Below are 17,308 nucleotides of genomic sequence, written 5' to 3'. Positions count from 1 at the left end.
AGCATTCCCTTTGTGGTTGATAGCTGACCAACTGGGGTCAGAGGAACCACGGGATCAGGCACAGCAGGCTGAGGTCAGGGCAGGCAGAGTTTGTGCGAATATGTGAAACAGGTCCAAGATCAGGGCAGACAGCAAAGGATCAATAGGGTAATCAGGCACAGGTCAATTCAGGCAGTGGTCGTTCAGAGTCAGAAATCTGGCAGAGGTCTGTACACAACACCTTTGCAGGGACTAGCACGCTAGAACATTTATTGCTCAGGCCCCCTCCCCTAGGGGAAGGTGCTTTAAGTATCTAGAGGTGGGCAGACATAGGCTGGAGGAAGATTAGGGCCTGCGTGCTGGCCTTTTAAGACTTGGGGAGCACAAGACAGACAGAAAAGCCCTGAATGAGAAGCACTGACCACAGCTTGCAGTGGACACACAGGGGAGGGACAGAGGTTCTGGACCCCCATATCCATGACAGCAGCAGGATAAGATACGCTCATGCCCACCTAAGGTAGTAGGGCAGTGGTGGGCATCAACAACAGACCAGGGTCAATTGCTTAAGCACCTCAAATGGACCTTCATTCTGATGTCCTTAGCAGATATCTAGACCTTGTCTCCTGGAGAAAAATGAGTTGGAGATCTACGCTTCCACTCAGCTAAATTCTTGACTTGCCAGTGGATTTAGTGGAATGGTCATTATAAAAGAATTATGCCCATGGAAGCAAAGTAGCCTAATCATTCTGACGTGCAGAGGTGAAGTGGTGAAAATAATTAGTCAAGACTTGATTGATACATTCTTCTGGCTCATAGGTCTGTGGATGGTAAGCTGATGAGAAGTCTATCTTGACGTCCAGAAGTTTACAGATCAATTTCAAGAATTTGGACATAAACTCTACGCCATTGTCAGACACAATGTGCAACTGTAGCCCATTTTCGAGAACCATCAACTACAACCAAGATAACTGTATAGCCTGAGAATGAGGGCAAATGGTAATGAAGTCCATGGCAATATGCTTTAATGGAACTTCAGACACAGGCAAAATGAAGAGTCCTGCAAATCTTTGTCTCAGGATCTTGTTTTGGGCACAGGTAGTGCAAGCAGAAACAAACTCTGAGATATCTTTGGACCCAAACAAGCAAAATCCTTTAAATCCAAAAGCAGGGTCTGGTACACAGAAAAGCAGAAACTCCAAAAACACATTCACACTAGGAACTAGAAAAGCTAGTGACCAAGATTGCTCATGCGCCTTCCTGGGGCAGGAAGCACCCTTAAAATGGGCTCTGCTGAATTTCGCGCATGCACTGTAAGTAGCGGTGCATGTAGAACTGTATTACAGAACTAATACAAACCAGGATTCCTTATGGAATACAGCACAAACCACAAATCTGGGTTCGGATTTGTTGTGTAATATAGGTCTGCATGCGCAGGTAATTATAGTAACAGCACATGCGCGAGACTCACATAGTCTCATGTTACTGTCGGCCATCTTCATGTGGCCACAGTGGAGCCCATACTGTGTAACATAGGGGAATAAGAAATTCCTTCCCGACTCCAATTAGGCAATCAGAATAACTCCCTGGATCAACGACCCCTCTCTAGTAGCTATAGCCTGTAATATTATTACGCTCCAGAAATACATCCAGGCCCCTCTTGAAATCTTTTAGTGAACTCACCATCACCACCTCCTCAGGCAGAGAGTTCCATAGTCTCACTGCTCTTACTGTAACAAATCCTCCTCTATGTTTGTGTACAAACCTTCTTTCCTCCAGGCGCAGAGGATGTCCCCTCGTCACAGTCACAGACCTGGGGATAAATAGATGATGGGAGAGATCTCTGTACTGACCCCTGATATATTTATACATAGTAATTAGATCTCCCCTCAGTCGTCTTTTTTCTAAAGTGAATAACCCTAATTTTGATAATCTTTCAGGGTCCTGTAGTTGCCCCATTCCAGTTATTACTTTAGTTGCCTTCATCTGGACCCTCTCCAGCTCTGCTATGTCTGCCTTGTTCACAGGAGCCCAGAACTGTAATACATGTATAGTGATCGGGAACTCATACCATTTAGTGAAAGAATCAAAAAGATTCTGATTAGTTCAAAGCAGGATGAACCCAAATCTACCAATAGTAGTTCCCAAACAGAAATGCATTGTGTGACAAAATAAATTCCAAACCAGCGTAACCAACACCCCTATATATGCTGGTCAATTCATGGCAGACAGACTGTATCACCAGATCCTGTGAGATTCTTGTATGCAGGGCCTCCATATCTATGGAGTCCAAGACATATCCTTCCTGCCACTGGAAACCTTTTCAGTGCTTCAAAAAAATCATTGGTGTCCTTCAAATAGGACGGTATGCCTATGTATTGTGACAAAGGTTGAGTCACTGAACCTATGCCCCATACAATTGGACGACCGGGAGGTCGTTCGGTTGATTTATGCACTTTAGGTACAAAACACCAACTAGGTTTGGATGAATAAACCGGATAGTCTCTCCACCAAAATTAAAAAATATCCTGCGTTTCATATTTCCTACAGGCTTCCAGGTAACATTTGGATCTGGAGTTTCTCCACAAAAAAAAAGCAAAATAGCCAGATGGCTTTTAAGATGCTACTCTCCATCACCACCTGCTCCAGCCTTATGTGACTTCCTCATGGACCACACTTCCCAGGAGCCCACAAGATCACAGGACAGTAGGTGTTAAATACTATTTGGGTAAAGGACTTTTGATGATGTCACCTGTCTGGGATGAGTCAGGTTGTGGTGTATCATTCAGTTCTGTCTAGAATAGATTATATGAACATGTACTCATGAGCAGGTTATAGAGATGTGTGCGTTACATGAGCCTTAGAGAAACACATCGTCCTGTGCTTCATACACAGCTCAGGCCTAATGTAAAAGGGGTGGTCATGTGACTGATCAGGGAGGTGAAGGCGATTTCTCCTAATGCAGCTGTATATAGACAAAAGAAAATGCAGGAAGGCTTGGCTGCAGTGAACTAACTCTGGTGGAAGGTTATGAGGAGTCCAAGAACAAGAAGTCTGTGCTATAGAGGGGGAACAATGGGGAGCGGTGTGTGTGAGAGAGGGGGAACCATGAGGAGCGGTCTGTGTGAGAGAGGGGGAACCATGAAGAGCGGTCTGTGTGAGAGAGGGGGAACCATGAGGAGCGGTCTGTGTGAGAGAGGGGGAACCATGGGGAACGGTCTGTGTGAGAGAGGGGGAACAATGGGGAGAGGTCTGTGTGGGAGAGGGGGAACCATGAGGAGCGGTCTGTGTGAGAGAGGGGGAACCATGGGGAGCGGTCTGTGTGAGAGAGGGGGAACCATGGGGAGCGGTCTGTGTGAGAGAGGGGGAACAATGGGGAGCGGTCTGTGTGAGAGAGGGGGAACCATGGGGAGCGGTCTGTGTGAGAGAGGGGGAACCATAGGGAGCGGTCTGTGTAAGAGAGGGGGAACAATTGGGAGCGGTCTGTGTGAGAGAGGGGGAACCATGGGGAGCAGTCCGTGTGAGGGAAAAACCATGGGGAGCGGTCTGTGTGAGAGAGGGGGAACCATGGGGAGTGGTCTGTGTGAGGGAAGAACCAAGGGGAGTGGTCTGTGTGAGAGAGGGGGAACAATGGGGCGTGGCCTGCGTGCGAGGGGGGAACCATGGTGGATGGTTTGTGTGTAAGAGAGGGGGAACCATGGGGAGCGGTCTGTGTGAGAGAGGAGGAACCATGGGGAGCGCGCTGTGTGAAAGAGAGGGAACCATGGGGAGCAGTCTGTGTGAGAGAGGGGGAACCATGGGGAGCAGTCTGTGTGAGAGAGGGGGAGCCATGGGGAGCGGTCTGTGTGAGAGAGGGGGAACCATGGGGAGCGGTCTGTGTGAGAGAGAGTGAACCATGGGGAGCAGTCTGTGTGAGAGAGGGGGAACCATGGGGAGCAGTCTGTGTGAGAGAGGTGGAACAATGGGGTGTGGCCTGTGTGCGAGGGGGGAACCATGGGGGGTGGTCTGTGTGTGAGAGAGGGGGAACCATGGGGAGCAGTCTGTGTGAGAGAAGGGGAACCATGGGGAGCGGTCTAAGTGAGAGTGGGGGAACCATGGGGAGCGGTCTGTGTGAGAGAGGGAGAATCATGGGGAGCGGTCTGTGTGAGAGAGGGGGAACCATGAGGAGCGGTCTGTGTGAGAGAGGGGGAACCATGGGGAGCGGCCTGTGTGAGAGAGGGGGAACCATGAGGAGCGGTCTGTGTGAGAGAGGGGGAACCATGAAGAGCGGTCTGTGTGAGAGAGGGGGAACCATGAGGAGCGGTCTGTGTGAGAGAGGGGGAACCATGGGGAGCGGTCTGTGTGAGAGAGGGGGAACCATGGGGAGCGGTCTGTGTGAGACAGGGGGAACCATGGGGAGCGGTCTGTGTGAGAGAGGGGGAACCATGGGGAGCGGTCTGTGTGAGAGAGGGGGAACCATAGGAGAATACTTTAGATCAGAAACATTTGGCAATCCAGCTGTTGTGAAACTACAATTCCCAGAATGCTCCATTCATTTGTATGAGAGTTCTGAGAAGTTCAAAGCAAATATTCATGCTGCAGCTGCAGTAGCTGTAGTGCCAGATAGGTATGAGCGAATCCGAAGTCGATTCGCATAAAACTTCGTTCCAATATGTATTGGCTCCGATGAGCCGAAGTTATTGCTTCGCTAAGTCCAGCGAGACTTCGCGTAATAACTTCATAAAACAATTTTTACTGTAAATTTTTTTTCCCAAACTCGGGTTCGGTTCTAAGGTACCACACTAAGTTCCACGGTACAACTAAGTTTTATGCGAATCGACTTCGGATTGCAGGTTGCCTATCCCTGCTTTAGATGTTTATCTTGGTGACTTCAGGACCTTTGATGATGTCATGATCATGTGATCAGTCACATGAGGGGAGGAGTAAAGAAGTAGAGGTTTTTCACTGTGCAGCACTTCCTGTCATGTGACTAGTGTGACGTCATCGCGGGTCCTGCAGCCCCAGGAGGTGAGATCTGCAGGTCAGTTATTGGTCTTGGTTCTGGGTTTATTAGAATGGAGCGGTTCTATAGGTGATATATAGCAGGTCCAGCCAGCAGGGGGCAGCACCGGCCATAGAGAGTCTCTGCTCACAGGAGGGGAGTTCTCCTCAGACATGTCTGCTCTCCCCCTGGAATATTAGGAGACCCCCAGACCCCTGTAAGAGGGTCTGTTCTCCTGGATTAGAGGGGTCTTCCATCACACAATGTTCTATGATATCACTAGGATATGGAGTCAGTGTGTGACAGGGGGGTGTTTGTGCATAGCATATTACCAAGGTTTTGTAATTTTTTGGATAGCGGCTGTGCTTGGTATTGCAGCTCAGGACCTTTCACTTGAATGGGGCTGAGCTGCGCTTAGATCATGTGACGGTGGAACATGACATCACTAGACTAGTAGGAGACCTAAGCGCTCACAGAGCGCTGCTGCCTCTTCATACAACTAATATGCGGGGGTCTCAGGAGTTGTACCCCCACCGCTCAGACTATCCTGAGGATGGGCTTTGACTATGTAAATCCTGGAAAACCCCTTTAACTGCAGGCTGTAAGTTAAACTATGGGTTCACATAAGCACTGGGTTTTTCCATTGTTACGCTCCATTAGAAGAGCAGAAAACAAAAATAATGGAAGTTCCGGACTCGGAAAATAACTGATACGAATGGAGCCGAACAGACGCCATTGACTATAACGGGGTCCATTTGAGTGTCTGCTTTTTTAGCAGGAAAAAAGGTCCTGCATGTAGGACTTTTTTGTCCACTCATCTGTGATGAAATCCTAGGACTCAGCCTCCAACGCAGATGTGAACATGACCAAAGCCTGCTGGTCTGGGAGAGAAGTAACTGGAGGAAACATAGGGCTAAACTGGGTTGGGCTCCTGCTTCCTGTCCAGGCTAGTCTAGTGCAAGCCTTGCTGAGGAAGTCCATGAAGTAATACATCTCCGATAAACTGTCAATCAGCATCAGCAAGCTTGATACCCCTGAGACTGAATGCAGCAAGGAACCCCTGAGGTTGACGAGCAGCTGAAGGAGGGAGTGCAAAGATTTAGCCTGTGAGAGTAACGCACGTCTGCGGCTAATAGACTTCACAGCTCTGCCCCTTTCCTACATGTGTGGCAGCTTGTAGTTCTGCTGCTTTTGGAGTCTGCACCTCACAGTTAGGAATTGCAGATGAAATTGATGCACCCCTCAGCTGGAATGCTACGCAGAGAACTGCTAGGTAGGGAATTGCATCTCGGAGAATCTCTTGAGGTAACCCATGTTTGAGCCAGAACCTTTTGAAACTGTTTAGTAAGATTTGTGCCTCCATCGTGTGTGGAAGTCCATGTGCACTTCAGTAATGACTCAGCTGCACCTCCTCTCTGGTCTCCTGACTTTTACTTGCTCTGCAATACTAAAGGCAGCCCACCTTCCATCAGACTGCACACTGACCAGGGTGTGCCCCAGGGGAAACCATTACTGTTATCCTCGGCCCCCTCATCACTGTGTTGGCCCTTGGAGTGAGGGAGACGGATTCAGCCGCTGTGAGGACTCTGACAACTTCCAATACTCATACCACTTCCATCCTTCTACTCCTCACACTCCCTCCTGGGCCACTGCACCAGCAAACATTAGATTTCACGACTGAATCGACACATAAATTGACCTGTGGTGATGATTTTAAATCTGCAGCATCTCAATTTATGCCGTGGATCTCTGCCATGGCAAATCGACTAAATCTGCATGCAACTATTGTGGATTTTGCTGTGGATCAATGAAAATACGCAATGCAATGTGTGGTCACACCTTAAAGCATACCTCATTTTTGAAAAAAAAAAATTGCATAATGGCTGTGCTTCATTGTAGAATCATAACTGTGAAGAAAATGGTCTTTTTGGGCTTCCCGTCAGTTTTTTCAGCCATTTTATTCCCTGTTTCAGTTGCATAGCTAGATGCATTTCTCTCACAAGCAGAGGGCATCAACAGACAAGGAGGGTTAACTCAAACAGTCACATAGGAGGCTTCTATAATTTTCAGAAGCTATGTAGAAAAGCTAATTTATCAGGCTCACAATGTCAGCTGGCTCTGATACGCCCACACGTCCTCTCAGCCGTCTTCTGTGTGTCTTTACTGGGGACGGATCTTGCCTGACAACAGGCAGTGGACCACAGATTAGGTGAACGTGAGACCCCTAGTGGCCATGACTTTACAGCTTATTTTACAGGTGGATGCAGGCAGATTTTTAAAATAAAGTGATTAAGAAATTTGCTAGTTACACCATTCTCTATTACATGAAATGAAAGTACGGTGACTCTTTAAAAGGGTTGGCTAAGTTTTTGATATTGATGGCCTATGCTCCGGATAAATCCTGGACATCCCCTTTCTGGTTTATATCATGGTTCAGACATGGCAGCAGCAATTGTGACTGAACTATAGTGTGTAAGTATTTGGAGTGCCCATGTCTGTGACAGTACAGACTTGAGTAGTATGAGAGTTATAGTGACCTGGAAGAGAAGAACTGGTTGATGTATGTGGTACACTGCAGTGTCTATCCTGTGTAACACTGTATTCTCTATATAGCAGGGGTGGCCGGCTGACCTTATATCACAACTAGGATGGAGAAGGACAGAAACCACATGGCTGCAAGGATATTAGACCTCACCCTGGAGATCATCTCTTTGATAACTGGAGAGGTGAGAGTCTCACATGACATCACTCTTATCTCTAGTAATAAACCAGGGAAATGTCTGGAAAGGTGAAGGATTCTTAGAATCTCTGTAGTGATCGGCGTCTCCCCATACACAGGATTACACAGTAGTGAAGAAGTCGTCTGGTGAGTGTGTGACACCCCGTGTGTCAGGAGGATGGAGCAGGACCCAGAGCCCCATCACCGAGCCTCCACCTCATTCCCTGATACATGAGCAGAAGATCCTAGAACTTACCACCAGGATCACTGAGCTGCTGAGCGGAGAGGTGAGCGCTGCTGGGAATGCTGGGACATTATACAATAACGACAAGGGAGGGGTCTGGTAATGACTGTGTCCTTGTGTTCTAGTAAGAAGCAGGGCGGCACTACCTTCTTTAAATTCGCGGTGCACGTGTCCGTGGAATGGCGTCCAGACAAACGTTTCAAAGGAAAGGACCGGCACTTCGCTGATGTAGATCACAATGTAGATTTATTCAGTCACATATTCAAAATGGCATAGTGACGCGTTTCAGCACAGATGTGCTTTCATCAGACTGCATAAAACATCTTACACTCCAGCTATTTATACATAAATGAAACACAAAGGAACTGACATCATCAAAGAAGCTCCGCCTCCCTCATTAAATAAAATTCGCATATCAAATAATCGCAATGAAAAATTCGCATTGAAAAATTCGCAATTGAAAATTCGCAACTGAAAATTCGCAATTGAAAATTGAAAATTCGCAATTGAAAATTCGCAACTGAAAATTCGCAATTGAAAATTCGCAAAAAACATATCCACTCTATACTGGCGAAGATTTTCAGTCACATAGTCCATTCTTGCAGTGATTAATCACGCTGAAGAAAAAAAGAAATATATTTATCAGATTGCATAAGGCCGAATGCCTTATAGGAAGCAGGACACATTGTACTCACGATTGAGGCCCCTGGGCTCCATTGTCTGAAGACGATGGATCCAGTAAGCCTCCCTTTTCAATAACAATTTATTTCTGTCACCCCCTCGACGGGGTAATGATACACCTTCAATAATCTGATACCTCAACTGCGAGATGTTGTGTTTTTTATCATAAAAATGAAGGGGTATTGGGAGTAATAAATTCTGTTTACGGATAGTAGATTTGTGTTTACTTAGTCTGTCCTTCATTCTCATCGAGGTTTCCCCCACATATAGTAATCCACATGGACATTTAAGAATGTAGACCACAAATCTACTATCACAAGGTGAACGTGCCCCTTATTGGAATATTTTCACCTGAGTGAGGGATGGGAGAAACATGAACCCTTTATAACGCTGGAACAATTGACACAGTTTAAACAAGGAAAAGTGCCCCGTCTAGGTGTAGATAAAGTACTCTGTCCTCTTTCTATTTTATTACTTCCCACATCCGCCCGGACTATTTTATCCCTAATATTTTCTGCCCGTTTATAGCATATCATGGGTGGCCTCTGGAACTCTCCTATCCGTGGATAGGACTTAGATAATATGTGCCAATGTTGATTAACAATAGTCCTAAGGCGCTGGGACCAGGGATGGTATTTAATCACTAAGGGGATCCTTGTTTCTTTCTTAGTTCTATCTGGTGGTGTAATCTCAGCTTTATTACGCTGTATTTTCAATAGATCAGGGGGGTAGCCTCGCTCTCTAAATTTATTGGTCATATCGTCTAATCTTGTTTGACACATATCCCTATCACTAACGATCCGTCTAACCCTCTGGTATTGGGAATATGGGATAGATTCCTTGATGGTTGCTGGGTGACTACTTGAAAAGGACAGCAAACTGTTCCTATCCGTTGGTTTCACGAATAAATCCGTCTGTATTTTACCTTCTTTGTCCCTAGTCACCCAGGTATCCAAAAAGGAAATTTTATCAGAACTATGGTGTACAGTGAATTTAAGTTCATCCCAGATGGAATTTAAATACGTGGTAAATTCCATAAGGGATCGGACGTCGCCCCGCCATACGCAAAAAATATCGTCGATAAATCGACGCCAAAATATGCAATGTTGATGATATAGAGGGCTAGAGTAAACAAATTGACACTCGAAAAAAGCCATATATGTATTTGCGTATGGCGGCGCGACGTTCGATCCCATCGCGGTCCCACGGCACTGCTGGTAAAAGGAATCTTGAAACAAAAAATAATTTTGCTCAAGAACTATTTTCAAAAGTTCCAGAAAAAATTCCCTTTCTGCCTTTTTGTATGTGCTTGTGCCTAAGAGACCCGCGACTGCATTGATTCCCTTTTCATGAATAATAGATGTATAAAGGCTGCACACGTCTAAAGTGACGAATATGCAGCCTTCATCCACCTGGAGAGAGCTAATTTCAGATAGAAAGTGGCCAGTATCTCGAATATACGATGGTGCTAGTTTAGTTAGAGGGGTTAATACCCTCTCCAAAAAAATAGCTGGATTTGAAAGTATGGAGTCGGTGGACGCCACTATCGGGCGACCTGGTGGATTAATTAGTGACTTATGCACTTTTGGTAGAGTATAAAACACCGGGGTAATCGGATGTTGATTTATAAGAAAGTCCCCCAATTTGGCGTCCACCACTCCATTCTCTTTGGCTTTATCTACCACTTGCTGTAACATTTCTTTAATATGGTAGACTGGATCACTATTTAATATTTTATAAGTACTACTATCCTGTAATTGTTGTAAAATTTCGCTTACATAATATTCTTTGTCTAAGATAACGATGGCCCCCCCCCCCTATCTGCAGGTTTTATTATTAAGGATTTCTCCTTTAATAAAGAATCAAGGGCATGTTTCTCCTCCACAGGTAAATTATAATGGACATGTAACTTTCCTTGTTTACATTGTTGCAACAATTTATCCACATCATTTTGCACCAATTTAACAAATGTCTCCACTGGATGATATGTCCTGGGAGGTGTATAATTACTTTTTACTCTCAAATTAAACTGTTTAACAGTTAACATAGTAGTAACAGAGCTATCCTCCACCTGTGCCACATCATCAGTAGTTTCATTACCACCAAATTGAGCTTTTAGACATAAATTACGAAAAAAACGATGTAAGTCAGTGTCCAAGGTGAACGTATCAAAGTTCCCGGTCGGGCTGAAGGATAAGCCCTTTTTCAATAAGTTCATCTGGGCAGGACTGAGGCTCTTGGATGATAAATTTAACACTAGGTTTTCTCCCGTACCTGTGACCGCGTTTTCCTCGGTGCGTCTGCCTCGCCGATGATGACGGCCGGCTCGCCGGGTGTTAATCTTGGTCTTCTTGTACGGCGTTGGCCTAAAAAAGGCCCCCGAGAGCCACCTGAAGTTTCGCTGCCGGACCCCGATGAAAAAGAACCGGTTTGACGAAATCTCGGACGTGATTTTTATCATACCCCTTCATTTTTATGATAAAAAACACAACATCTCGCAGTTGAGGTATCAGATTATTGAAGGTGTATCATTACCCCGTCGAGGGGGTGACAGAAATAAATTGTTATTGAAAAGGGAGGCTTACTGGATCCATCGTCTGCAGACAATGGAGCCCGGGGGCCTCAATCGTGAGTACAATGTGTCCTGCTTCCTATAAGGCATTCGGCCTTATGCAATCTGATAAATATATTTCTTTTTCTTCAGCGTGATTAATCACTGCAAGAATGGACTATGTGACTGAAAATCTTCGCCAGTATAGAGTGGATATGTTTTTTGCGAATTTTCAATTGCGAATTTTCAGTTGCGAATTTTCAATTGCGAATTTTCAATTTTCAATTGCGAATTTTCAGTTGCGAATTTTCAATTGCGAATTTTTCAATGCGAATTTTTCATTGCGATTATTTGATATGCGAATTTTATTTAATGAGGGAGGCGGAGCTTCTTTGATGATGTCAGTTCCTTTGTGTTTCATTTATGTATAAATAGCTGGAGTGTAAGATGTTTTATGCAGTCTGATGAAAGCACATCTGTGCTGAAACGCGTCACTATGCCATTTTGAATATGTGACTGAATAAATCTACATTGTGATCTACATCAGCGAAGTGCCGGTCCTTTCCTTTGAAACGTGTGTCCTTGTGTTGTCAGGTTCCTATAAGGTGTCAGGATGTTGCTGTCTATTTCTCCATGGAGGAGTGGGAGTATTTAGAAGAACACAAGGATCTATACAAGGACGTCATGATGGAGAATCACCAGTCCATCACATCACCGGGTAAGAGGAGACCTTCCATGACTGTAGAGGAGAGAACAGTTTTGAGAGTCAGATTCCCCATCATCTGATCATCACATATATGAGCAAAAAATCACGGAAAATAACACACCAATACAATATATGCAAACATATGGACGAAGCCCTCACTCTGGCAGTCTAAAATCCGAGACTCTTAGCCAGTGTACCTTGATTAAAACAAATCTGTGCCCGCCTACCCGCGCCAAGGTGGTCTCAGCCAGGCAGGTCCCACTGTAAACCTACCCATGCTGCTGGCCATCCACATTCAGGAGAGGAGACCCTGCACATATAGTGTGCTGCTCCTCTGTGTGCATCCAATGAGAGGAGGAGCACGCACAGCTTATATGTACCACCCAATCAAAGTCGTCTAGGGACAGGCTGGGCATAACTGCATAAAAGTGCTGCTCCCCAGATAATAGGAGTGCATTCACACTTGATCATCACATATAGACAATGTATTCTGTCACTGTGTGTTTTTCCTATAGATGGATCCAGTCAGAGAAATCCACCAGAGAGATGTCCCAGTCCTCAGTATTCCCAGGACTGTCCAGAGGAGAAACCAAATATCCCACTGGATCATCAGGTAGGTGAAGCTGAGGTTTCTACAAATCCTCTATAGACTGATGTAATGGAGCTTTCTACTGACCTCCCCAGTGGAGTATACTGTAGGCTGTAGTTGATCTTGTTATTGTTGGCTGCTGTAGATCACTGCAACAATTGGTTTTCTAGTTCCAAAAAATATTGTTTAATAGATGTCCACCTGTTTGACATCCACTTGGTAAATGCTTTTTATTGTGAATAAATGTTAAGGTTCTGTAGAGTAGATGAAAATGATAGGGTAACAGCACAATGCCAGTGAGCTGCTTCTAAAGCATAATACTGTCTTGTATTGAAAAAGTAATTGATTTACTGGTTAGATACATAGGAGGTACATGTGACGTATATCTGGCAACAATTCTGTCACACGCCATGTTGCGGCAGAATCTGCAACTTCTTCCCCACTCACTCCAGGTCTAAAAAAAAGGGGGTGCCGTGGGCGGGCAAGAGGACTGATCATTTTCTACGCCTGGTTTAGGGGTAGAAAACAGTCTAAATATAAGACCGCAAGGAAGCTCCCAAAAAGACCCCCATAATGTTTAATACTTCACAAGTCATTAGTGCACCCTTTTCTAGAATATGTAGAGAAACGGGAAGTAATGAGGGGCCTGGAGAACGTCCGTTATGAGGAAAGATTAAAAGTAATGACCTTAAATTAGTCTTAGGAGATATTTAAGGGGAGACCTGATAAAATTGTACAAATATATAAATCTAAGGCTCCATTTCCTTTTTATCTCATGTCCTTAATCTTGCAGGAAAGTTCTGATGGAACAAGTGGACTCGAAAAACCCCTTTCAGTGTCCGTGAATGGTAAGAGCCTATCATAAATCTTTTTTGACTGTAAATGTCTTTATTAATGGAAAAACTGATAGGAAGTTCAGAGAAACCTCCTCATCATGAGAGTTGTTAACATTATAGTTAATTCTTCATATAAGGCCATAATATTCCACTATCTTCATTGGCGCCGCTCCAGTGAGACACAATATGGACAGATACAATCACAAAAAGACTGGAGGGTAAATGCTGATTCAGAGGGAATATTGAATTATACGATTAGACTAACCAGTGGGATATGGGTTACATGGCATGTCTGTATTGGAAACTTGTACTGTCCTCGTGCTATGAATTTAAAGGGACACTACAGCCAGAAAAAAATTATCTTTACCTCTTTCTGCTTGGACATCTTCACACTGCCATACAAAGCAGTTTTAGGAGATTTCCTGCAGTCAGACGAGTCCCTTATTCCTCCCTGCCTCTCCATCTTTGGCTGGAGACAGGCTGTCATCAGTCTATATGCATTAGGGCTCATTCGGACGACTTGGCCATGTTTCGTAATCCGCAAAACACTGATGCCACCTGTGTGCATTCCGCAATTTACAGAACGGGCGACCCATTATAGAAATGCCTATTCTTGTCCGTAAAATGGACAGGAAGTAGGGGGAGAAGACATGGCTACAGCCTGAGAGAGCAATGTACTGCTGTTCTAGTTTACTTTATTCATCTGCAATCGTGATAGCGGATGAAACAAACAAATAACAAAGATACATAAGGAGATGATGTTACATTGGTTGTTCTTTTTTCTTTGGGTTTAGTGGCCCTTTAAAGGGAAGCAGTTTTAGTAGAATCCAGAATTACAGCGGCCAAACAGGAAGATAAATAGCTGATGGGTTGAGGGTGGATGAAGCTTGAGAGAAGGAAATAATCTGCAGTAGGGGTATGGACAACTTTTTAGGTAACCTTAAAGCTGTTCTTTGGGACTGAACAGTTAATGACCAATCATTATGATAGATCATCAATATCAGATCGGCATTTAAGGAGTCAGATTTTTTTAGAAGATTTAGATGCTGAAAACAGCCACAGAAACATCATAGCTGTTTCCATTGTGCATTAGGCAGAGCTACAGTACTTACTTCAGTATTTAAAAGAATGGGACAGCACCACAGTATCTAGAGTCATCCACTGATATTGATTTTTTTTAACGCAATGCAGCTTGCAATTAGTTTTTTAATTTAGGCCATGCAACCCCTATAAAGACCAACCACGTTTTGGGGACAGTGGGGGTCATTTATTAAACAGAAATACGCCTATGTTAGCCGTATTTCTGGCGCAGATTCTGTGACTTTTCCCCGCTCACGCCAGGTCTAAAAAAGAGGGTGTAGTGTGGTCGGGGAATGGGATGGGCCAGAAGGTCCATCTCTTGTATCATTTTCTATGTCTGTTTGACCACAGCATCTGAGGGGTGAATTGTAGGCGATCACCTATGCCAGAATTTTATTTGTGGATTTCAGCTCTGCATTTAATACCATAATACCATCGCTGCTACACAGCAAGCTCTCCCACCTACGCATACCTGAATCCATCTGCAAATGGATAACCAATTTCTTAACCGACAGGAGACAGCAGGTTAGACTTGGGAAACACCCCTCAAGCTCTATTTATGTCCACTTGGTCTACTCACACTCCTGGTGTTTCCTCTCCTGGTTCCTTCCTATCTCTCTTCTCTAGCGCAAATATCACCTTTATTTCTTTAAAATTTGCCTGGTTACATTTTCTGGCAATCATTTTTTAGATCAATTTGTTTGGGAAACTAAAAAAAACTAACATTTTGTTTAATTTTTCAGGTGAAGAGGAGAAGGAAGGCCCCCTTGAACATCTCCTTTTATCTTCCTATCATGAAGCAGAAGATAACACCACACAAGACAATTCAATAACTCCTAATGTACCCTCAGTCCTTCACAGCGGAGATCTATTCACTGATACTGCAGGTCACAAGAAACCTTCAGCTAATCAATCACTGGTTGACAAACCAAGAACTGGACAAAGACCTGGAAAACATCTGAAAATGAATTCTAATCTTTCTTTGCATAAGAGAATTCATGGAGATGAAAAGTCATTTTCATGTCTGCAATGTGGAAAATGCTTTCAGTATAAAGCTTCTCTTGAGAGACATCAAAGAACTCACTCGGTAGAGAAGCCATTTTCATGTGATCAATGTGGGAAGTATTTTGGTCAGAAATCAAATCTCATTGAACATCTAAGAATTCACACAGGAGAGAAGCCATTTTCATGTCTTGAATGTGGGAAATGTTTTAGCAAGAAATCAGTTCTTGTAAAACATCAGAAAACTCACAGTGGGGTGAAGCCATTTTCATGTCCCGAATGTGGGACATGTTTTAGTCAAAGATCAAATCTTGTGGAACATATAAGACTTCACACAGGAGCTAAGCCTTTTTCATGTTCAGATTGTGGAAAATGCTTTAGCAAGAAATCAAGCCTTACAGAACATTTAAGAAGCCACACAGGGGAGAAGCCATTTTCATGTTCAGAATGTGAAAAGAGTTTTAGCCAGAAATCAAATCTTATGAAGCATCTAAGGGTTCACACAGGAGAGAAGCCATTTTCGTGCTCAGAATGTGGGAGATGTTTTAGACAAAAATCGGCTCTTGATAAACATCAGGAAACTCACTCAGGGGCAGAACCGTTTCTATGTCCTCAATGTGGGGAGGAATTTAGTCAGAAATCAAGTCTTGTGGAACATCTAAGAAGTCACAGAGAGGAGTTGCCGTTATCATGTTCAGAATGTGGCAAACATTTTAGCAGGTATTCAAATCTTATGGTGCATCTAAGAACTCACACAGGAGAGAAGCCATTTTCATGTTCAGAATGTGAAAAATGTTTCAGCCACAAATCAAGTCTTATAAAGCATCTAAGAACACACACACAGACAGAAAGCCAAGTACATGTCCAGAATGTGGGAAATGTTTTACCTGCAAGTCAAGTTTTATTTACCATCTGAAAGCACACGCTGAGAAGAAGCCATTTTTATGTTCATTCTGTGGGAAAATGTTGTAGTAAGAAATCAAACCTTGTGGAACATCTTAGAATACACACAAGTGAGAAGTGGAAATGTTGAAAGTGTTTTAGCTTGAAATTGGGTTTTATAAAACATCAGAGAACTCATAGAGGAAAGAAGTAGAGATGAGCGAATTGACTTCGGATGCTTCACCTGAAGTCGATTCACATAAAACTTTGTTAGAATACTGTACGGAACGAGCACTCCGTACAGTATTAGAATATATTGGCTCCGATGAGCTGAAGTTATTACTTTGCGAAACTTTGGGTAATAAATTCGTAAATTAATTTCTACTGTAAAAAACCTTTGTACAGAACTCGGGTTCGGTTCCAAGGTACCACCGGCAGAGAGCAACCTTCCAGATTCTGTAGTTCTCCGCCAGATCCCCATTGTCTGTAATGAGGTCTGGCAGTGATCTGACCGCTTTCCGGCATAAATGCCAGGTTTCGGCCAGACAAAAAACGTGCAATGGTTTTTGGTCTGGCCGACAGCCAACATTTGTGCCGGATCAGCTTGCCACAGATGTGAACACGGTCTTACTATGCCTGATGTATGATTTAGCTCCTTGAGGACCCATGTTATAGTAGGGTGCAGACAGGAATACTCAGAGGACCTGTGCCAATCCATTGTCTGATTAAGTGGCCATTGTGACTGTAACCATAACAGCGGGACCTTCAATGCAATACACAGCCATAATCCAGGTTGAAAGAAGGAGATCACAGACCTTTACACTTCAGGCTGGTGATACTGCAGCAAAACTGGTATCTCATTGGCTAGTATTACACAAAAATGTTGTTAAAGTAATGGTCTGTTTCCCATCATTGTGACTCCACAATAAGAAACACGTCAAGGAAAAACTGATTTCTGTGACATCAAAACTTGACCCAATTCACGTCCACATAATTAAAAACAGCTTTTTGGACAACATGTTGTAGGACCCATTAGGTCTGGATATAAGCAATGCAGCCAG

General features: G+C 44.1%; 1 protein-coding gene and 1 long non-coding RNA gene across 2 annotated transcripts; both read left to right on the top strand.

The window, feature by feature from the left end:
* The first annotated feature begins 4,958 nt into the window (after positions 1-4,958).
* Positions 4,959-7,851, top strand: LOC122934849. Its single transcript, XR_006388706.1, has 3 exons — positions 4,959-4,996; positions 7,571-7,683; positions 7,796-7,851. It is a non-coding gene; the product is annotated as an uncharacterized LOC122934849 (long non-coding RNA).
* A 3,887-nt stretch (positions 7,852-11,738) lies between these two features.
* Positions 11,739-16,481, top strand: LOC122934801 (zinc finger protein OZF-like). Its single transcript, XM_044290502.1, has 4 exons — positions 11,739-11,870; positions 12,374-12,471; positions 13,241-13,295; positions 15,107-16,481. The coding sequence occupies exons 1-4, from the start codon at positions 11,786-11,788 to the stop codon at positions 16,279-16,281; spliced, it is 1,413 nt and encodes a 470-aa protein (XP_044146437.1). The 5' UTR covers positions 11,739-11,785; the 3' UTR covers positions 16,282-16,481.
* Positions 16,482-17,308: the final 827 nt, after the last annotated feature.

Source organism: Bufo gargarizans, chromosome 4 (assembly GCF_014858855.1).
Source record: "Bufo gargarizans isolate SCDJY-AF-19 chromosome 4, ASM1485885v1, whole genome shotgun sequence".
Classification (NCBI taxonomy): domain Eukaryota; kingdom Metazoa; phylum Chordata; class Amphibia; order Anura; family Bufonidae; genus Bufo; species Bufo gargarizans.
This window is presented reverse-complemented; position numbering and strand designations above follow the sequence as displayed.